The 23,804-nt window shown below is 38.5% G+C and overlaps 1 protein-coding gene across 4 annotated transcripts in view; it reads right to left on the reverse strand.

Annotated features, from left to right (window-relative positions):
- The window catches only part of LOC104611188 (Transducin/WD40 repeat-like superfamily protein), a 35,748-nt gene extending 12,213 nt beyond the window's left edge, over positions 1-23,535 (reverse strand). For all 4 annotated transcript variants that reach the window (XM_010278170.3, XM_088903340.1, XM_010278152.3 and 1 more), the window contains exons 1-9: positions 23,244-23,535; positions 23,032-23,144; positions 22,841-22,870; positions 22,566-22,705; positions 18,419-18,595; positions 18,185-18,248; positions 17,950-18,057; positions 16,399-16,552; positions 14,664-14,753 (exon numbers count right to left, since the gene is read on the reverse strand). In XM_010278170.3, coding sequence (XP_010276472.1) covers positions 14,664-14,753; positions 16,399-16,552; positions 17,950-18,057; positions 18,185-18,248; positions 18,419-18,595; positions 22,566-22,705; positions 22,841-22,870; positions 23,032-23,144; positions 23,244-23,325 — 958 coding nt within the window. In that variant the 5' untranslated portion in view covers positions 23,326-23,535. The remainder of the gene's footprint in view (positions 1-14,663; positions 14,754-16,398; positions 16,553-17,949; positions 18,058-18,184; positions 18,249-18,418; positions 18,596-22,565; positions 22,706-22,840; positions 22,871-23,031; positions 23,145-23,243) is intronic.
- Positions 23,536-23,804: the final 269 nt, after the last annotated feature.

The following is a 23,804-nucleotide window of genomic DNA, read 5'->3' on the forward strand; positions in this document are numbered from 1 at the left end:
CTTGTTCTTTTAACTCTACACTTGAATGTCAATCTTTGTAAGATTTTCAAAATTCCATCTAATTACAAATATCAATATTCAGTACTTGTTCTTTTAACTCTACACTTGAATGTCAATCTTTGTAAGATTTTCAAAATTCCATCTAATTACAAATATCAATATTCAGTACTTGTTCTTTTAACTCTACACTTGAATGTCAATCTTTGTAAGATTTTCAAAATTCCTTCTAATTACAAATATCAATATTCATACTTGTTCTTTTTATTTTAATTTTAGATGTTAAAGCATAAAGAGAGATTATAATTTTATTTTGATCTTTTAATAAGAGCCTAATTTTAATCAAAGTACAACTTTGAACTTGACACTTTCAGTCTATTTTGGTCATTATAATTTTATTTAGAGGAAGCACATTGAAGTATTATTGATAGAAAAGGGATTTTTATTGGGTATTTGGGTTTTAGATTGGTCAATTTCTTAATATCATCATCATCCGTCCCATATTGTTCTCGATTGTGAATAGTCTTGACAGTTAATGATTTTTATTTATGGATAACGAGAAAATTTTGTTAAAATCAGGAAAGAATAAGATAAAATGTACAAGGAAAAAGTGTCAAAGCATCCCTTACAAGGAGTACAACCCCCCCCCCCCCCAGATAAACTAGTTACAAGATTAAACAGCACCCCTGCTTTTCCCTTTTTTATCAGCAACAAAAATGAAGATTACATTCATTAATTGAAAAAGTACAAGAGGTTGTGGTTACAATCAAGGAAATATGGTTATAGCCTCAGCTATCCCACCCATCCATACATTTTACATCAAAGCCCAAAAGAGTTGCTACCTATTAATTCCCTGCTTTGCCAAGCCATCAGCCAAGCTATTAGCTGATCTTTGTACCCATTGAATTTTAATCGGTAATCCTTTATGAACCATTTAAACTCTCTGATTTCATACCTGAAGCACCATGCAGCTCTTGCCTCCTCCAATAGCCAATTGATAACCACCTTGGAGACACCTTCAACAATCAACCTTTCAACTCCTAGCTCCTTGATTTTCTGTACCCTAAAGCTTGCCACCATCATCCCTGCCCTTACTGAATCTCCTCCTATGAGACCTAAGTACACTACTAGGATACTCCCATCCTCACCCCTTATTACACCCCATATGCTAAATGGCCCAGGATTAGCCATACTACTGCTGTCAAAGTTCAACTTCTACTACCCTCTACTCGGAGGTGTCCACTCTTTTGTAAATTTTGACTTTTTGGAAGAAGATAATGCAACTGTCCCCCAATTTCTAAGTATCTCATTAAGTGTGAAATCAGAAAACGATTCCAAGGTCCTCACACAACATGAAACTCTTAAGAGTAATGGTTTCAATTAAGGCATCCACCTTACTCCTTTCTTTTTCCTCAAACATTCTTGCATTCCCTTCCTACCACAACGTCCATACCACTACAGCTCTTGTGCATTTCCACTTTACCTCTTTTCTTTGGATATCTAGCCACTAAAGCGCCAAACAACCTATCCAAGCTAACAAGAGTATCCCAACTACAACCAAAGAAAGCAAGAAATCAATTCCAAATACAACAAGTCGATAGACAAGAACTTGGTAGTATGCAATCTCACCATTCACCAGTTAGGACACAAAGGCCAATTGGGTCTTCTTTTTCACAACATATCACAAGTACCAATGCTTCCATAGAAAACTCCCAACAGAAAGCACTGACTTTAGGAGGAATAGGAACACATCAGACTTCCTTCACAAGAAAGGGCTCAAAGAGGGGAAGTGACCCTATACAAGATATTAAAGAAGGAACCACAATAAAAGCTTCTGGTAGACTTAGGAACCCCTAGATGTTTATCATGAGCTGAATTATCAAGAACCACACCCTCCAACAAACTCAAGAGGCTAGAAGCAGGAATAATTCTAGACTCTCTTAGATTTCTCCTAAACCCATATCCTAATCAAAACCAAGGGGCAAAGAAGAAGGGAGAACAAATTCAGAAATAGTTAATCTGAATTATCAAGAACCACCCCCTCCAACAAACTCAAGAGGCTAGAAGCAGGAATACTTCTAGACTCTCTTAGACTGTATTTGGTTTGAAAGAAAAAAAGTAGGGAAAGAAAGGAAGAGGTATGGAAACCTATACATAGCCTTAGATTTCTAGATTTCTCCTAAACCCATATTCTAATAAAAACCAAGGGAAAAAGAAGGTAGAACAAATTCAGAAATGAGTTTATTTTTAAGGTCAAAGAGAGTATAAAGAGAAGGAAAAACAACTTTCAATGAGGACTCCCCAACCAGAAACCTCCACAACCATTTTCCAAGTAGAGATAAATTCTTCTTACTAATATTGCCTATCCACTTTGCTTCTACTTACTAACTCCCATCTAACCAAATGGTCATTCTTTCCCTGCTCAAGTTCCCAAAGGAAATGACTAATCAACTTCTCAACTCTTCTAGCAATCACTTGTGGCATCCCAAACATAGAGAGGCAATACATAGGAAGATTGGCTAAGATGGATTTAATCAAAGTTAGCCTTTCCCCAAGAGAGATTTTCTTTCCAAACTGCCAACCTTTTCTCTACTTTCTCCACCACTGGATTCCAAAATTTATGGACTTTAGGGTTGGCTCCTAAGGAGAAACCTAAATACTTCATTGGCCACTCACTACATACACACCCTACAGCTACAACCCACAACCTTAACTCATCCTCCCTTATGTTTAGACCTGCCACCATGCTCTTCCCCCAATTGACCTTCGAATTGGAAAGTTCCTCAAACAACCTCACCACTAATTTTAAACTCTCAAACCATTGTCTACTCTCCCCATCACAAAAGATAATGATGGCGTCTACAAATTCAAGTGGAATAATACAAGTCTATCACTTCCTAGACTCCACCCCTTGAACAATTGCATCCTTTCTACTCGTGAGATAAGCCTTCTCAACACATTTGCCACAAGAGTAAAAAGAAGGGGGGGGGGGGGGGGGGGTAACAGATAACCTTGCTCAACCACCCAATGGCCCCAAAGAAGTCCTTTATGGTTTCATTAACAATCACTAAGACTACATAATGACAAGTTTGCAAGCACCCCCTAATCCATTTACACCATCTCTCCCCAAAGCTACTTCTCCTCATAACTTCAATCAAGAATTTCCAATCCACAAGATCATAAGCTTTCTCCAAATCCAACTTAATCACAACACTTTTTCTCCCTAATCTTCTCTATTCCTCCACAAATTCATTTTCTACAACGATCTGATCTATTATTTGCCTCTCCCAAATAAACGCCCCTTGAAATTGTGAAATAATAGAACCTTCTTAATCCTCAGGGACAAGAATTCAGCAATAATTTGTAAATGTTGGTCACCAAAATAACTGACCTGAAGTCTGTGTTGACAAGCCTCCACCTTCTTTAAGAGTTGACTCATTTAACCTGGCCAGTTGAACCATTAAATTGTTCGGCCTGGTTAGCAGGTCATAAGGCAATTATTAGTTCTCTTTTTTTCTTTTATATTCTAGCCGTTTTCATCATTAACAAAAATTATTCTTATTTATCACACTAATTTTTGTTTAATATGCTGAATATATAATACTATATGCCCAATTTTTTATAAAGTTTCTGTATATATATAGTACTTTTATTTATTTTATCACTTAACTATGACATATGGGTTGACCCATTTGACCAAGTCAGTTGAACCCTAAACCATTTGGCTCAGTCAAAGAATCATGGATCAAAAAAATACCAAGTCTCTTTTGCTTTTTTTGCATTTATGGCAATTTCAACATTAATAAAAAATAATTCTTATTGATCGCACTTATTTTTGTCTAATATGATGAATATATAATATTAGAGCTATGATAAATTTTTCTACATATTTTCTGTATTTTCTTATAATTTTATATATTTTTATCTATTTATTACTATGATAGTATTTGACCCAAATGATTGAACCACTAACCCATCACATAGACAGAAAAATGGTTCCATTTTGGGTCAGTCTTAAAAATTTTTGCAAGTCTCCCCCTGCCTCCTAGAGACTGATTTCAATTTGAGTCAGCATATCTTCTGCTTACCCCCCACCCCCAGAAAGAATAAAAAGAAGCAACTCCATACCTAACCAAAACACCATTCCAAGCCCACAACATCACTTCAACCAAAAAAAAAAAAAAAAAACTCCAAGAACAAACAGACATCTAGCACCTTGTTTTTATCAGTGAATATTCAGATTTATAAAATCAAAGTCAAAGATAGTACAACTTAGGGAGAGGCACGAGATGCTACCTCCCCTTTAAAGAGGGGAGATGGAAGAAACCATCAACCCTTTAGTTAAAGAATATAACAAAAGAAAAAGAAAGAAAATTACAATGAAACCCGAGTAGCCCCTTGTTTAGCAAGATAATCAGCCAAGGCATTAGCCGATCTACCTAGCCACTGAACTCTAACTGTCATGCCCCTAAATAGCCATTTAACCTTTTTTAAAATATCCTTAAAGTTCCAAGTGACATCTAGCACTTGATAATCACAACAAGAACATCTTCTCACGATTAGAGGAAAGAAGTTTTGAATTCTCAAATCTAGAGTGGAATAGAATTCCAGAGAACATCTTCCCATGAATAGAGAAAAGAAGTTTCCGATCTCAATGGAGAGATCAAAAGCCCCAGGTCCAGATGGGTTTTCTATCACTTTTTTCCAAAACTGTTGGGAGACTTTAAAAGGGGATCTTCTAGAAGTCTTTGATGAATTCTTTCACAAAGGGTAGATCTCTTCCGGAGCAAATGCCACTTTTATAACCTTGGTACCAATGCAAAAGAAGGCTATATCCTATAGGACTTTAGGCCAATAAGTTTGATTGGAGTTGGTATAAGATTATCTAAAAGGTTCTATCTGAAAGATTGAAGTGTGTTCTACCCTTGGTGATCTCACAGTTCCAAGGTGCTTTTGTTGAAGGCAAATTGTAAACCAAATTCTAGTAAGTTAATGAGTGTGTTCTTAAGAAGAGAAAGGGAGGAGGGAAGGGGTCGGTTCGTAAACTGGATCTAGAGAAAGCTTATGACCTAGTGAATTGGTCTTTTCTCCTTGAGATTTTAGAGAGAGTTGGTTTTGGAGAGAGATGGAGAATGTGGATTGATGCTTGTATTACCTTTTGGAATTACTCAATCCTAATTAATGGAGTTGCAAGAGACTTCTTCCCCGCCAAGAGAGGGATAAGACAAGGTGATCCTCTTTCCCTATTCTTATTTACTTTGGTTGTGGAAGTCCTGAATAGGATGATAATTAAGGCTAATATGCAAGACCTAATTAGAGGTTGGAGAGTTGGTAGGAATCAAATTGTGGTCTCCCATCTCCAATTTGCTGAAAATAAAATTTTGTTTTGTGAAGGAGATGACCCAAACTTTACTAGGAATTTAAAGGGTTTGATTCAAACTTTTGAGAGTGTCTCTAGGTTGAGGGTAAATTGGGGAAAAGTGGAGTAGCAGGATTTAATATGGAAGAAGGGGAGATTCTGATGATTGTTGAAATTTTGGGGTGTGAATTTAGGGACTGGCCCTTCGTTTATCTAGGACTACCACTAGGAGGGAATCCAAGGACTTATGGATTCTGAAAACCAGTGGTGGAGGTGTTTGCTAAAAAAATTGGCCTTGTGGAAAAGGAATTATATCTCTATGGGAGGCAGAATAACTCTAATAAGAGCCACTTTTACAAATCTTATTCATTTCTTGTCTACGTTTCATATCCCGAATAGGATAGCATGACGATTAAAGAAATATATGAGGGACTTCTTGTGCGAACCTGGAGAGGAAAAAAATGGAACACTTAGTCAAATGAGAACAGGTTTGCAAACCTAAGGAGAAAGATGACCTAGGGACTAGAAACATAACTCTTAGGAATATAGCCTTGTTAGGTAGGTGGTTGTGGAGATGTCCCTTTGAAAGGGACTGGTTGTGGCACAAGGTAATTGACAACATTCAAGGATTGGGTGATAATGGCTAGGATGCAAAATTATCCCCTTAGTTGACTTCTTCCTCTCCTTAGAGATCAATTTTTTAGGTTTACCCAATCTTCCTCAATTTCATCTGCTATGATGGGGGAAATGATAATAAAATCCAATTTTGGAAGACCTTTGGTTGGGGAACCCCTCTCAATTTGCAATTTCCTTTGCTTTACTATACTCTCAAACTTTAAAGGTGAAATTGTTTCTAGACTAGGAATACCTTCTCCCCAAGGGATTAACTGGGACCTTGGCTTCAGGAGAGGCCTAAGGGAGAATGAATGTGACTCTCTTATTCAATTACTTGGGATGCTGGAGTCAGTTTTCTTGGATCAAAATGTAAAGGATTCTAGGATTGGTTAATCTCTCCCAATGGCTTATTCACCTGTGCTTCTTTTTTTTCAATAGCCTCACTTTGCCTAATTCCCTAGGGGTTAACTTCTCGATGAAAGAAATTTGGAGTAAGCCTATTCCACCTAAGATCCAAGTATTTTGCTGGAAAGTTTTCCTCGGTAAAATAAATACTTGTGATTGCAGAGAAGAAGGCCAAATGCTTGCATCTTTCCTTGTATGTGCTTCCTATGTAGGGCCAATGGTGAATCCTTATCCCATTTATTAATCTCATGTTCTTTTGTGCACTACATTTGGGAGTATTTTTGTTCTCTTTTTGGTTGCAAGTGGGACTCCCTCAAGATATGTTTGGTACTTCAAATATTAACTTTCTTGGGGGCTCAAGCCTTAGATGGAAGATAAGAAAGTTTATCTTCCCCTTTGTAATTATTTTTCTGATTAATTAATGAAATGTGTTATTGATCAAAAAAAAAATATTAACTTCTCGAGACAACCAAAGAAAAGAGGGAGGATAATGTGGAGGTCAGAGAAAGAAGCAATAATCTGGGTGATTTGGGAAGAGAGAAATGGGAGAATATTCAATTAAAAAAGTAGATCAATGGAACAGGTAATTGATTAAAGATGCACATTGGGTATAAAGTTGGTGTAAAGCTTTCAGGTCTTCTTAGTGAATGAAATACTAAGAGCTTGGATGCAGGTGGCATTTTCATCTCAAGAAAAGGACAGGGGTTATCATGGTTTGAAAACCTCTAGAAGGTACCAAGTTTAAACTAAATTATGATGGAAGCTCCTTAAGAAATCCAGGAATGGCAAGAATAGGAGTGTAATCTGAAGAGCTATACTCGAAGTAGCAAGGAAGAAAAGAGAATGACAGAAAAGAAGAGAATGTCGACCTGTACTAGCCAGTCGACCAGTTCTTTATTTATAGATGAATATAGTACAAGGTACAAGAAATTACTGGGATGACCCTGATTAGTGATGGGACACCCAGATGACTTAAATCATTAAACAGGATTAGGCCCATTAACACAAGCCCAGTTACAAGATAAGTTAAACATAAGAATGGGCTAATAAGAACTCTTATCAGCCGAACATCACTCTAGCATTCTAACACTCCCCCTCAAGCTAAGCATAGATATCAATCATGTTTAGCTTGCCAAGTATGTCCCTGAACTTCGTTGATGCCAGCCCTTTAGTTAATACATCTGCAATCTGCATCTCTGATGGAGTATAAGGCACACAGAGTTCTCCTGAAATAATTCTCTCTCTGACAAAGTGTCGATCAATTTCAATATGTTTTGTCCTGTCATGCTGCACAGGATTGTTGGCAATGTTGATAGCAGCTTTATTATCACAATACAGCTTGAGAGGACCCTCTGTCTTGATACCAAGCTCATTAAGGAGAGTCCTGAGCCATAAGAGTTCAGCAACCCCGTGTGCCATAGCCCGGTATTCTGCTTCTGCACTTGATCTAGCCACAACATTCTGCTTCTTACTACGCCATGTGACTAGGTTTCCTCCCAAGAATGTACAGTAACCTGATGTTGATTTTCTGTCTCCAACAGACCCAGCCCAATCAGCATCAGTGTAGGCTTCAATTTCAAGTCTGTTGTTTTTTCTGAATAAAATTCCTTTCCCTGGGCAAGTCTTCAAGTATCTGAGGATTCTTTCCACTGCTCTCATATGAGGGGTCTTTGGTGAGTGCATGAATTGACTGACAACATGCACTGCATAGGCAATGTCTGGCCGAGTAAGGGATAAGTATATCAGTTTTCCTACCAACTTTTGGTACCTTTCCTTATCACAGTATTCCTCACCCATTGATTCTTGTAATCCATGGATTGGTTCTATTGGAGTGTCTGCTGGCCTGCACCCCATCATGCCTGTTTCCTCTAGGAGATCTAGCACATACTTTCTTTGACATATGTAGATTCCTTCTCTTGATCTAGCAACTTCAATTCCAAGAAAGTATCTCAGATTTCCCAGGTCTTTGATCTCAAATTCTGAAGCTAAGAGCTCCTTCAGCCTCTTCATCTCTCTCACATCATTTCCAGTAATCACCATATCATCCACATACACAATGAGTGCTGTAAGTTTGTCATCCTGTCTCCTTGTAAACAATGTATGATCTGCACTGCTCTGAGTGTACCCTACTTTCTTCATGGCCAAACAAAGTCTCTCAAACCATGCCCGGGGAGATTGCTTCAAACCATATAATGCTTTCCTTAGTTTACATACCTTCTTTCCAACATCATATCCAGGTGGGGGTTCCATGAATACCTCTTCATGAAGATCACCATTTAGGAAGGCATTCTTCACATCCAGCTGATGAAGTTCCCAAGAGAATTTTGCTGCTAGTGACAGTAGAACCCTGATTGTGTTGAGCTTTGCTACTGGGGCAAAGGTTTCCTTGTAGTCAATTCCTTCCTTTTGTGTAAACCCCTTTGCCACGAGTCTGGCCTTGTACCTCTCAACTGACCCATCTTCCCTGTGCTTTACTGTGAATACCCACTTGCACCCAACAGTGCCTTTCCCTTCTGGCAGGTCCACCAATTCCCATGTCCTTGCTTTCATTAGGGCTTTCATCTCCTCATTCATGGCTTCTTTCCACCTTGGATCAGATGCCGCCTCTGAATACCTGGAAGGGACACATACAGAGGAAAGAGCAGACACAAAGGAATGATAGGCAGGGGATAAGTGTGAGTAAAAAACATAATCGGCTATGGGATGCCGAGTGGTACAAGAACGAACAGGCTTACGGAGAGCAATAGGAAGATCCAAATCTGAATTGAGTGAATCAAAATTACCTTGGATTGCAGAGACAGATTGATCTGAGTTCAACTGGTTGCAATCATGAGGTTGAGGGGCCTTCTTCCTTCTACTGTATGTAAGTATCTCTTTCTCTTGTTTACTGGAACCTTCAGAAGTATCAGCCGAATCTGGAGAAGCAACTGGCACAGTGGAAGTCTCACTAGGTTGACCCGGAATGTTATAGCTAGTAGTAGTGGAAGGTGCTGAAATAGGAACAAAAAAGAAGGGAGAATGAGAATCCTCTTCCAACCCACTACTCTCCCCCTGAAGAGGATTCTGAGAAGACTCGAAATAGGGTTGAAACTCAAAAAAGACTACATCCCTGGTGACATATTTTTTCTTGGAGACAGGATCATAACACTTATACCCCTTCTGCGTAGGAGAGTACCCCAAAAATATTCCCTTTGTAGCCTTAAGATCCAGCTTGGTCTTCTTTGGATCTTTCACATGTATGAAGCATGTACAACCAAAAACCCGCGGGGGAAGAGGAAATTCTGGAAGAGTGGGACACAAAACAGAGAAAGGGGTCTTCATACCCAGTACCTTAGATGGCATCCGATTTATCAGGTATGATGCAGTGAGAACAGCTTGAGACCAATATTGCTTGGGCACATTGTGCTGGAAAAGAAGGGCTCGAGCTGTCTCCAATAGATGTCTGTTCTTGCGCTCAGCGACCCCATTTTGCTGAGGGGTGTAAGCACACGATGATTGATGTAACATGCCTGCATCTTCCATGAATGAGTTCAGGGATCTTTCAAAGTATTCAGCTGCATTGTCTGAACGGAATTGCTTGATCTTTTTATCAAATTGTGTTTCAACCATCTTGCAAAACATCATAGTTATCCGGGGAACTTCTTCACGTCCTTTCAACAGATAAATCCAAGTGCACCGAGAATAATGGTCAATAAAACTGATGAAGTAACGGAAGCCATCAATGGAAACAATGGGTGAAGGACCCCAAACATCAGAATGAACCAAGTCAAAAGGGGCTTGAATTTCATTACTAGAAATTGGATACATTGATCTACATTGTTTTGACATTTGACACACATCACAAATTAAACTCTGACTCGAAATGCCCTTACATAATTCGGGAAACAACATTGCTAAGGAAGAAAATGACAAATGACCTAGCCTAGCATGCCACAAGTGCAGCCTAGCTATTGACTCCACACTCTCCGGACTAGTAGTAGAAGCTTGCATGGCTGAGCTGACATCTTCATCAAAGTAGTAGAGGCCCCCATACTCATGACCACTCCCAATCGTTCTCCTCGTCAATCTGTCCTGGAAGACACAATGAGAAGGAAAGAAAGTTATACTGCAGTTCAAGTTTTTTGTAAGCTTTGAAACAGACAACAGATTTGAGGTAAGACTAGGAACATGTAGGATTGATTTAAGAGAGAGATCCTTGCTTAGGTCAACCACCCCCTTTCCAGAGATGGTGGAGAGGGACCCATCAGCTACTCTCATCTTATCCTGGCCAGACAACAAATGATATGTGGAGAATAAGGAGGACATATGTGTCATATGGTCAGTGGCTCCGGAATCAATCACCCAAGAGGTAGAATTAATGGAACTAGATGCACTAAATGCAGAAGTTGTACCTGATTTGGCAAGAGAGGTGGAAGCTAAAGAATTGTTCTTCAAACGGGCTAATGCCCGACTGAGAACCTCTACCTCACTAGCTGTGAAGCCCAAAGTACTTGGTCCAGAGGAGTCGGCAGCCTGCCTTGCGGTGGAAGATGACACTGTCTGAATACTCTGTGAGTTGTCACTACTGTTGTTGGTGGCAAGATTCCCACTTGCTGTGTGGCCCTTCTGTTGCCTTTTGTCCTTTCTCAGAGCAGCTGGCTTCAGATGAGGGTACAGGACCCAACATTTCTCCTTTGTGTGTTTCTCACCACCACAATGTGTACACTTGAGTGACTTCTTGTCTGAAAATCTATTCCCCTTAGTGGAGACTAGGGCTGAGTGTTCTCCAGGTTGTTCTGTTGACTGTGTCTGGGAGTCAACTTGCATCTCCTTTCTCCTTACTTCTTCATTCCTCACCAGGTAGTAGACATGGTGAAGCTCAGGTAATTCATCTCTCCCTAGAATCTGTGACCTTATACCTTCATATACAGGGTCAAGACCCGCCAGAAACTTGAAGGCTCTGCCCTCCTCAATCTGCTTATCATGCCTCCCCTTATCATTAGCATTTTCCCAATCCAAAATCAAATGGTGGTCAAGCTCTTCCCAGAGGCCTTCCAGTGTTGTAAAGTAGGTTGCCACGGACATGTCTCCTTGCCTTAGGGCTGCAATGTCTTGGTTCAACCTGTAGATTCTAGCATTGTTCTTTTTCTAGCCATATGTCTTAGATACTTTCTCCCAAATTTTAGCAGCTGTGGGGAAGTGATGAACAGTTCTGGCCACCCTAGGAGTCATAGAGGCCAGCAACCAAGACATGACTGTGGCATTTTCCTTACGCCACACGGTGTATTCAGGACTGCCAATTTCTGGTTGTTTCTTGTCTCCATCCAAATAGCCTGTGAGGTCACGAGAGGTAATGAACAGCATTGCTGAGACAGACCACTCTCTGAAGTTATACTCATCTAGCAGCACACTTGTAATCTGCAAGCTGTGCAGATTAGGGTTTTCCAGGTTTGAGGACCTTGTAACAGGTCTGTTATCTCTAGAGGAAACTTCACCGGATAGTGAGGACATCTTGACTTCAGTCCAAGAGTTGTTCACAGTGCTGTAGGTGATTCTGTTTAGGACTGGCCGAAGTGGTCACAGTGTTCACCGTGCTGGTAGAAGTGTTCACAGTTCGGGTACTGTGCAGTGCTGTTTAGGACTAGCCAAAGTAGCAAGTACAGGGCTGTAACTGAACCAGTTCATAGTGCTAGTAACTAAAGTTACTTCAGTTAGGGCTTGTTGTGCAACCTGAAGTAACTGTGCAGTGCAGTAACTGAAGTTCACAAAGTAGGACTGATAACCGACCTGAAGAGAATCTGTAACTAAAGTTACCACAGTTCTGCCCAAGTCTTGCTGGGGCACGAAGCTGCAACTGTAGAGAAGGCTAAGTCTTTACCACTTGTTCTGCGCAAGTCTTGCTGGAGCACGAAGCTGCAACTGTAGAGGAAGCTCTCCCTCTTTCGGCTAGTGCTAGGACTACTGAAATCAGTCCTCAACTAGGTCTGTCCTATACAGACCTCTCTTAGTAGCCCAATAGCTACTATTTGCTGGAGATAATCTAGTAGGACATCTACTTCTGGTCTTACTTCCCTTGAGTCCTACAACCAAGAGAAACCCTAGGTTCGAACTTACTTTACTCTCTTACACTCCTAGGTCTTCACTGCAGCAACCCAGAAAAGGAAGAGAGAAGATGAAAAAACAGCAAGAGAAGAGAGTGCGCCTGCTGAAACCAGGAAGGAGCTAATGCTCTGATACCATGTAATCTGAAGAGCTATACTCGAAGTAGCAAGGAAGAAAAGAGAATGACAGAAAAGAAGAGAATGTCGACCTGTACTAGCCAGTCGACCAGTTCTTTATTTATAGATGAATATAGTACAAGGTACAAGAAATTACTGGGATGCCCCTGATTAGTGATGGGACACCCAGATGACTTAAATCATTAAACAGGATTAGGCCCATTAACACAAGCCCAGTTACAAGATAAGTTAAACATAAGAATGAGCTAATAAGAACTCTTATCAGCCGAACATCACTCTAACATTCTAACAAGGAGGTGTCGTCATAAATTCCGAAGGCAGGGTGTTGGCCTTATATTGAGGACCTATTGGAGTTGGAAATTCTTTTAAAGCAAAATTATGTGCATTGTTGAAAGGATTTCAATTAGCAAAACAACTAGGATACCAACAAGTGGAGGTGGAAGAGGATTCTAAGATAATTTTCATGTGCAAGATGTAGCAATCATGTTCCGTGGAGTTCCAAAAAATGTTCCGTTGACTTTCAAGCATGCCTTTAGGGAAGTCAAAAGTATCTCTAAGGAACTAAATACTGAATTTAAGTGGGTTAGGACTGCCAATGGGATGGCTGATACCCTTGCTAAACAGGGGGTCATGAGACAGCAACTTTTTTGGGCTTTGCTATAATTGTTTTAGTCGTTTGGGTTGGCAATCTTTTATCACTTTGTACTGAACTCTCTCTTTTCAATTAATAAAATAAAATTTTCTCACTGATCAAAAAAATAATTTTGCTCAAGAGTCATTGTTCGAATAATGACTCTTTGGAGATTGGATGCTTAGTCAGTTTACTCTGCCTTCTTGAGAAAGTTTGTTTGAACCCCTCTGAACCTGACAAAAGAATTTGGGCACCTCGATCAAAAAGATTCTTCTCTTGTGCTTCTTTTTTCAAATCCCTTTGCTGTTCTAACCCTCAACAGGCCTTCCCTGTTAAGGAAATTTGGTGCAGATCTGTTCCCCCTAAGATTTTGGCTTTTCGCTGGGAAGTGTACTATGGGAAAGTAAATACCTTGGACAATCTACAAAAGAGAAGACCTTTTCTCTGTATTTCCCCCAACTAGTGCATCCTTTGCAGAGCTCAGAGTGAGGACTGTTATCATTTGATAATTTCTTGTTCCTACAGCAGAGTTATGGGATTGACTACTCTCTTTGTTTGGGAGCAGTTGGAACTTGCCAGCAGATTTAAGAATGTTTTTTGATCCCTCTACTTTTGTTTGGCAGCAGAAAAGGGGTAAATCATGTGGAGGTGTGCAAGAGATGCATTGATATGGACAATTTGGGAAGAAAGGAATGCTAGACTGTGTCTTGGTTAGGATGATTCATTGGCTGAAATCTTTGGACTTGTTCCACCAATTCTCCTTTAATGACATTTGGAGGAATTGGGCAGCAGTGGCAAGTTGTTCCTCTTCCAAGACTAAAGTGAGAACAAGCTGGTCATCACCTCCTGCAGGCTTCTTGAAGTTGAATTTTGACAGAAGCAGTCTAGGAAACCCAGGCCTTTCTGGGTTAGGTGGGGTATTGAGGAATGAAGTTGGGAATGTGATACTTATCTTCTCAGGTCCTTTAGGAGTGGGAGACTCTACTAGAGCAGAATTGTTTGCTGCCCTGCAAGGTCTACAGTTTGCAGCTCAATTAGGGGTGGAACAGCTCAAAGGCCGTAATAAGCTGGTTGCGGGACCCAGAGTCAGTAGTTTGGTGCTTCAGGAATGAAATTAAAAAGTTTAAGGTGCTGACAAGAAACATGGACCTAAGAATACAATGGGTGGGGAGATCAGAAAATGCTATGGTGGACTGTCTAGCCAAGCAAGGGGCAGCTAGGGAAGTTTTGTATTGGGCACAACTGCAACTTATTGTTTTTTGTTTTCTTCCTTAGTGGAGAGATCGCAGCTCGCGCCTCTCCAAGGGTTGCTTGTATGTGCTAATATTTCCAAATTAATAAAAGGTTCCATTTATTTATCAAAAAATAATAACGACTCTTTGGAGCAAAATTTTAACCAAAAATAGCCTTAACCTCCAAGCACATCTATGGTTCTTACCACATGAAGCAATCACCGGGAGCTCTGGATGTCTAGCTATGGATCTAATACTTCCAGAACACTTTCCTACAAAGCATCCCAGCAATTTCCCTAAAAAACAAAAACACCATGATTAGTTATTTGTCAAACTGAAACTTACCACTAATAACCAAAAAAAGGATAAGCAATGCCAGGATAAAGCATGTCATAAATAGGAACCTGAAAAAAATGAATGTAAATAAAAACAAAAAATTATCCTCCGTATTCAGACAGTTCACCAAAGCATGAATGACATTGAGCACCCTGAAGACAATAATATTGAGCATTTGTAGCTTATACTGCACAGCATGAACTTTATTATTTTGCAAATGGCAATGTAACCAATTTTACTTGCACATTGTTGAGAGATCAGTTCAGATATGTTTTACTGCTTATTTCAGTTTCGGCTGCTGTTATAGTCATATAGTTACTGGTTTATTGTTTTTTATTAATGCTACCCTTCCATTTCCGATATAAGCATCAGAGGTATTATGGTCATTGCATCTGTTTTATTTCTTATTATATATAAGAGAAAGAGAGGTCGCAGCAGAACTTTTTACCTCTCCAAAAAAGGTCTAATTTGAGTTAGAGGGTCAAAATGGGTAACCTGAGTGGCAAATGGGTTAGTGGGTCAGTATGGGTGGGTTGGTACTCAACACACACCAAACCCAACCCAACCTACCCATTGCCACCCCTAATTGATTGCTATTGCTCACTGCTTAGAAGAAGAGAGAGAATCAATATTCATACCCTGAAGTTTACCCTCATATCATGTCCAAAATTTCTCTCTATTGATTGCTATTGTAGTTGTTCACTGCCTACAAGAAGAAAGAAGGAGACCAGAGCAAGAATCTATATTGAAGATAACGGTCTTACTTAAGGGCAACCTTGGCATTTAAAAAAGTTTAGAGAATGACATCAGCATTTTTCTGTTATAATTTTAACGTCAACATAATGGAAAAGGTGTAAATCCCACTATGTCAGAAACATCAGGAGATTTGACTGCCACATAGTTGTCAAGGCAACGCCTAGCAACAAGGCACCCTTGGAGGCTCACCTCGCCTAATTGCCAATCAGTTTTATACATTGAGTCATAAAATACTTTTATATTCTTAATTTTTTGAGATTATAATTATAAAATAGACATTATTAAACTAAAGAATTCATTTTGTGTGTTTATATACTAATTCTTTTTACTATTTTCTTATTTGTTAGGGTTTAATCAACACAAACATAGCTAAATGTTGTACTTAACCCTCAAAGACTTCAAAACCTGAACCAATAAGTAAGGAAGAACTTAAAATTTTGTCTAATCAACACATTATCTTCTTCTTCCACTTTTTCTTTTCTTCTTTTCCTATAATAAAATAGGGGTTCAGCCTCCATATTTTTTGAATTTTCTTTTCTTTCTTCTTTTTCTTATGAATATGTTGATTTTCTATATTATTATGGAACCAAGGAAACTACCCTAGGACTTAAAAAGTCCATCACCTAGACGATGCCTTGATGGCTTGAAAACTAGGTGACAAGGCACCACCCTGTCACCTAGCCTCATCTTGATGCCTTGAAAACTATGTTGATTGCTAATAGAAAACTTCACAGTATGATTCCGAAACTTCAGGGGAAGTCTCAGCAATATACCCTAACAAATATGTGGTACATAGCAAGACAGAATTAGTGATACCATACAGGGAATGTCACATATGATAAAAGATACCTGTGCGCATGTCAATAGAAGCAAGGTCACCAGAGCCAGTTCCTAAATAGATGGTATAGCCATCCAAATCTTCTGTGACAGCTTTAATTGGGGACTCCCTGAAATTAAATGAAATTATAGGTCTTCTCTGTGCAGATATGTCATAAAGGCGAACCTGTGACGGATGGAAATTAATAAATGTTATCAGAATCCACAATTGGACAAAAGCTTCTGAAGAAGTTTAACTAGGGCATTTTTAGTGGATGAACTTCTATCTACCGTGTGAGAAGAGAACAAAGTAACAAGTCAAGAGTAACACAATGGCACTTTCTTTTGATAAATAACAATCCAATTTTATTAAAAGATGGACATGAAGTACATTATGCCTGTAAATGGGTCGAATTCGAATCGAATCAGGCCATATTCGAATTCGATTGTACAAAATAGAAAACACAAAAGAAAAATAAAAAACCCAGAACAACCAAGTTGTGATCTTCCCTGGCACGTTAATGGCCTCCATGAAGTTTTAAATGCCGGCATTCTGTATGTCCCTTGCTTCTTATTTTAACAATAAGATCATCCTTAGAGCAACCAGTCCCTATTCTGTATCTCCGATTCAGTTTTGAGTCTTTCAACAATTAAGCATAGAGGTAGAACAAAAATGAGAGATTGAAGAGTTCAGGTTTTATCAGAACTGCAACAGAGGAAGAAGGTAAAGATGAGAGGAGAAAAGATAGACGAAAGTGGTTTCATCGAAAAATGAAAAGAGGAAATACAAGGGCAGTAGGATTTGTTGAGATTTGAGATCAAGACTCAAGAGAAAAAGGGATGTGGTGGTTATTGAGAGTTGAAATGATGTATTTTCTTACAAGCAAAAGAATAAGGTGACAGGTATAGCAGCATAAAACACTTACTACTTTTTGTAGGTAGGTATTCAGGTATAGGTGTAGGATAGGATACGTGTAAGAACTAGAATCAATGATAATTAACACATAATATATTTATATATATAATATTATTATTCTATTTGAATTCAATTTTTTATCGAATCAGATCGAGGCAAATTCGAATTTGATTCGACTAATTAAATGGTAAATATGTCATATTCGAATTAAATCGTTTATAACATTCGAATTCGAATTCGATTACAGTATTTTTTGAATTCAAACTCGGATTTTCAAATATCATTTACACCCCTAAAGTAAATATGTACAAAACGCCCTCAGTTTAGGTAAACTGGTAGAAACCATCTCTGAAACAAAGCAACCACAACCAATCTAACTACATAACATACACTCAAAAAGCAAAAGAAAATGAACTGCTGAAATTTTTCAATTACTTAATCCTTTTTTGTGGTAGGTGCTCGAGCTTGGAGGACCCTAGCATTTATGTTGATAAAAATGAAATTATTACTTAATACCTACAAATTGCTTAAGGTGAAAATAACATTTCTATGATTGGGAAACTTAAATGCACCCAAGAGTTGTCAAAAAAGTGTTCCCACAACACTGAAAGGTCTTCACAAAAAAAAAAAAGTTCCCAAGGGTAAAGAAAAATTGATGAGCATATTACCTGATGATTGTTTGTCCCAGCTACAATTTTACGATGATCCTCTTTATCAAGGAACGTTGCAGCAGTAAACCAAGTTGGAGTGAATATATCAAGGCTGTTTTTTGGAGGCTTCACAGAGACCAAAATATAACAAACTAAACTTCACATTTAATAGCTTGAAGAAAGTAATGAAAAATTGTGTGCAATGATGAAAGTGAAGAAGAAAAGAAAAGCAAGATAAAGAAGAAATGCTCACAGATCTTGCAGTCCAAATCTTACTAGACTTGTCAAGGTCCCAGACATTAATTTCAACCCCCTTCCTGAATTTAAAAAAAAAACAGAAACCACTGTTCCCCCTCAGAATTGGATAAAATACAACAATCCTCTTAGGGTGTACTCCAGAATTTCGATGGACAAGTTCCTCAAGCTTAAATTAGGAGACAAAAGTCATAGTGATGCAAACAAAACACTTATACAATTCAGAACTCACCCTCCAAATAACGCATGGTTTTCGCTTCCATCCACAGCAGAACAAAAAATCTCACCAACTGCAGATATACTCCATGTTTTTGGAGAAGTACACAAAGACCCTGAAAGTGAATTAGTAATTCCAATGGACTTCAGGCTTGCATTTCCTTTCTTCGTACATGTTAGCAATGTGAATAACCTGGAAACAGGAAGTAGATTAAACAAATAATTACAACTCATGAACAATGCAAATGGAATCAAGAAAATGCCAGTTATACAAGAGCTACCCCGATTTACTAAAAAAATGGAGTATCTACCACCTTCGTACATGTTAGCAATGTTGCAAACACATTTTAATCAACTACAATTACCAGAGAGGATTACAAGGAAAACCTTAGTACGGTTTTAACTTCTTTTATAGTATAGAAAATTTATTTTAGAAGAGAAGAACAGGTGATGAGAAACCACCCCACCCCAGAAAATAAAACTGAAAACTAAACAACCAGCAATCTTAAAAATAATTAGATTACATCTTAAACCATTTCCTATGTAGACCAGAAATCAGAACTAAATGAGGTTCTTTGGACATAAATAAATTCTGGATGCACTAGAATACAATCCAAAATCTAATTTCTTTCTTTTTTTTATGAACAATAGAAAAGGATTTTATTAATAGAACATCATAATCAAAATATACAAAAGACATTTCAAGGGGAGTCACGAGACGCAACCTCATAAAAAGCGCCACCTTATCCCAGAAAAGATTATCCCTATGCACCCCTTGCTTAACTAAAGAGTCAGCTATTCCATTAGCCGACCTTCTTTCCCAATGAATTCTTATTGTCATATTGGAGGTCAACCATTTGAATCATTTCATGGCTTCCCTATAGGCCCAAACAACAGTATCCACATTGCTTAGCCAACCAATTATCAGCTTAGAATCCCCTTCAATTAGCAGTCTATCAATGTTCAGCTCTCTAGCAAGTTGTGTCCCCTGTAGAATAGCTTGAAACTCAGCTTGAATAGTCCCCCTGATAGGAACCACCTATCCAGGAATCCTCTTCAAGGGGAACTCTTCCTCCTTAGAAATTTAGAAAAATAGACAAGAGAAAGAAGAAGATTATAATTGCCAAAGTTCATGCGCTGTTATTCTATTCAAGCCTATTTATAAGTGGTTACAGGTTTGGATCACCATCTGACACTAGCGCAACTAACTACTGACGTGCCTGACATGGCTGGCGTGCATAAACTTGTTTGTATGGGTGCATCAGGTGCTTGTGCAAGGGCTTGGTTGGGCCACTGAAGGTAACAGGGGAGGGCACGGGCCAGTTCAGGTCCTGGTTCACTGGCCCATTTCTATCATCACTTCCCCTTTTGAGTTGGACCTTGTTCTCAAGGTCATTGTCACCAAACTCTTTCTACAGCTGATCAAAATTTTCCTAAGTGGCATCTTCCTCTGGTAGGTCTGTCCAAGTCACCAAGGCTTCAGTCACCACTGAGTTGCCATTCTTAACTTGTCCAAATCCAATGATTTCCTTTGGTTCTACCAGGAGCTTGCCTTTGAAAAATTTTGGTAACTAGGAGAAGCTAGAGACTACTTCCCCAATGTGTTTCTTAAGCAAAGCCACATGAAATACTAGGGGGATGATGGCCGTTGGGAGCAATTTCAAAATGCATAGTCAACTACCTGTAACAATCAAGGCATAGGAATGCCCTGTCTGAGTGTATTCAACTAACCTTGACAGACCAAGTTAAACTAGGCATCAGTCAACTGAATAGGAAGAGTCAGTCAATCGAAGGAGAAAAAAGATTCCTCCCTTTGTCTAGTAGGCAACTATAAGAATATAGTAGTCAATTACTTCAAAGAAATTTGACCATTTGAAGGCTTAAATGGCTATTGTTATCTTTGACAAACCTTCTATCATGTTGGAGATATTTTGAATCATTATTGTGTTTAGTAAGACACCTCCAATGACTAGAAAATGGTCACTTGCTCTCCAAACCTCCATAAATAGAGGTCTCTAGCTTGATTCAAGAACAAGAAGAAGAAGAAAAAAAGAAAACCTAAGTTATTAGTGTACAAAATCTTTAGTTTTTTTGTAGACAGTAAATTAGCAAAAGTCTTTATCTTCTTTGAAGAGATTTTTGAGTTTCAATAGTTTTTAGAGGTGAGTAAAGCTGAGAAGCCATAGGGCTCATACATTCTCACCCATCTATTGAGAGTCTCTTCACTGAAATGATCATCTCAAATTTATACTCTTGCAACTGAATAGTTGTTGTGTTATATCTTCTTATACTTGCCTATTTTAGAGGCTTTGAGTCCTGCTATACTTGTAATATCTTTGAGCGTAGGAGGTGTTTTAGGTTGAATCCCATTTAAGGTTTGGTAGAGACCTTGAAGATCTACTATGTCAGGTTCGGCAAGCACCCATGAAGTTTTTCCAAGTTTGGGTAGCACTCAGAAGCCTATCCAAGGTTGTAGGAGCCTTGAAAAACCTATAGTGAAAGGTGTTGCTAGCACTTGGGATTTTAGCTGTTTGTTTAGTTGTGTGCCTTTCGTTGTGCTTTCTTTGCTTTATCTTTTCTTTACTTTTCAAGTTTCAGCAGTTACTTTGCTACTAATATTTACCAACTCTTTTGCTAACTACTCAAACTTGAATATTTGAAGATCTTGCAGTTATTGCACATTACTTTGTTTATTTTCTTTTGAATTGCAAAACACAAATATCTTGGTGCAGTTAATAAACTACTAACTTTACTAACCCTACTAACTGCACTAACATCTTTGATTAATTTCGCTAAAAAAAAAATCTTTGATTAACAGTTTAAGTGCTTTATTGTTTACTAACTTTCACCAACTACTAACCACTAACATTTAACTACTTTTCTTTTACATTTCTGCAGTTATTTATAATCATTGCTTTATTTATTATTCAACTACACTATCTATGTTCAACATTTAAATTGTTCTTGAGATTCCTATAGCAATTCTTTTTATTTTATTTATCATCAATTGCTTGAATCTCAAGTTTTCATTTCTAGTAGTTAGTCCTTCTCACAGCTACCATCTCATGGCTGATCTCCAGCTACAAGAATTGACACACACATCTTGTGCAACTGCCATTTACACCTTAGCTCATTTACCTTTCAATTACCTTTACACTTCAATAGTTATTTGAATTTATTGTTAAATCTTTATTTAACTATTCATTCCACTAACCTGCTTAGCAGCTTCTATATTCAATTGTTCTACTTACTTTCGGTTGTTATTTACTTTCTAGCAGTTACTTGTATTTATTGTTCTATCTTATTTAACCGCTAACCCCTACAGCCCTTGTGCTTACTCTGTTATTTTGTTTAAATCTACAGTTCATCATTCAGTAGTAGGTTAATCATATCCAAGTTGATCATATTTTTTTTATAATTGAAATAATTTTATTAATCAGCAATAGACAATAGTACAAATTCCCCAAGGAAAGGCACAAGTTAAAACCTCTCCGGGCTAGTTAAGTACAGATTTCCAAATTAATAACAACTCACAAAGAAGCACAAAAAAGATCTTCCCTAGAAACCCCCTGTTTGGCTAAAGCATCAGCCAAAGAATTAGCAGACCTACTAACCCATTTTACCTCAACTCTCATATTGCTGGTTAATATTCAAGTTGATCATATTGATCAATCACCTAATTAACAGCTGAGTATTCTGACTAAGCCATTGTTCCGCTGCATTTTGCCTTGAATCCTCAAGAAGGCTTAGTTTCTTGGGGGAAGATTTAGGCTTGAACTAATCAAGTTTTAAGCTATAGCCAATCAAGTTTTAAGATTTAGGCTTAAAGAGAGGCCTTTGGAGTCTACAATCTAGACATTTAGATGTTAAGCATCTTAAATGCTATTACTCTATATGATGATTGCAAAATGTATAGTCCAATACAAAAATCAGTTAAGAGGAGCATGAATAATTACCTAGATAAACAGATTATAATACAACCCATAACAATAAAAAAATAATAATAATAAAAAAGTTTAAGTACCACGCCCCTGGAATTGATATCAACACAAAAGAACATTGTTCCATCATCATATTGGAATTGATAGTAATTGCTTTTTTTATCAGTGTGATGGTAAGTTCTGTTCAAGAATCAGAAACTGTTAGAAACTCAAAATTAATACCTGGATGATGACTCCAATCTCCCTTTCTTAAGTAAATGCAGTCCCGCGATAGGGTCATCTTCAGGAACATGAAGACCTCCATCACCACCTTTGGTTATTGTAACAAGTGCATCCCCATTTAAAGGATTAAGAACTTCAATCTGTAGTTGAAACTCATTACCAAAAATCACCTCCTATGAACTCAAAAATGCCTCAAGACAAAAGTGGGGAAAGAGCACGACTAAAGTACAAATCTGAAAAAAAAAAAACGAACTTCCATTCAGGAAGAAACTCACCAGACCATTTTTCCTTGCAACAGCCAGCAACTGCAAAAGCGTTCCGAAATATTAACAATTTGCGCCGAATTAAACAAATAGCTCTGAACACTTCATTCAAACTCAATTTCCAAGAATAGGGATAGGGTCTCCATTAATCAGCAGAACTAGCTATGCAAAGTCAAGATTGTTCAAGGCAAAGAGCAACAAACCGGGTCGTCTTTACGGTCGTTGATGGAAGCAGCAAGCACGCAGCGTGAAGAATCGGGTTCGCCCCATCTCTCGATCACCTTTGGAATTCCTTGTTTCCCACGAGATTCAACAACTGCTACCACAAAGAGAATAAATGACGAGAAGTGTTAGTATTAGAAAGATTTTTTACTCTCTCTCTCTCTCTCTCTCTCCACACCGCGCCTGCACACACCTTTAACCAGGCCAAGCACATCGAAAGTTAAGGCTCTGATTGGAGGGCAACCAGGGCACTCCACAGTACTGGTTCGCGGCATGGTATCCTTCTCTGTTCTTTACAGACCGACCAAGAGAGAGAAGCGGCGTCGGGGGAAGGGCTGAGGTTTTGTATACTACTCTTTACGGACAGACACTTGCTATGGAGTTAGTCGGTCGCCCGCCAACCCTGCCACGGTTCCAGAGTCGCGAGATCAAATCCGCAGACACGCGGGCGTAGCGACGTTAGCCACAATTTCACACGGGCTGGGCCTGAATTTTTCCTCATGTTAAGCTAAATCTAACCCTTACGTAGTTTGAGCCTGAATCTTCGATGTTAGGCAGGGTCTAAGGCTATGTTTGGGAGTGCCTAAAATTCGAAATAAGTACTTATTTGGGTCAGACCACACTGTTAAGCACTTGTTGGTATTTGGGAAATAAGTCTGAAATAAGTATTTATTTTAAAAATAATGGCTTATTTTTTAAGCCCAAATTTTCAACTTTTTTAAGTGTTTATACAATAAGCACTTATTCAATGTTT

Source organism: Nelumbo nucifera, chromosome 4 (assembly GCF_055504915.1).
Source record: "Nelumbo nucifera cultivar China Antique chromosome 4, China Antique-T2T, whole genome shotgun sequence".
NCBI lineage: Eukaryota > Viridiplantae > Streptophyta > Magnoliopsida > Proteales > Nelumbonaceae > Nelumbo > Nelumbo nucifera.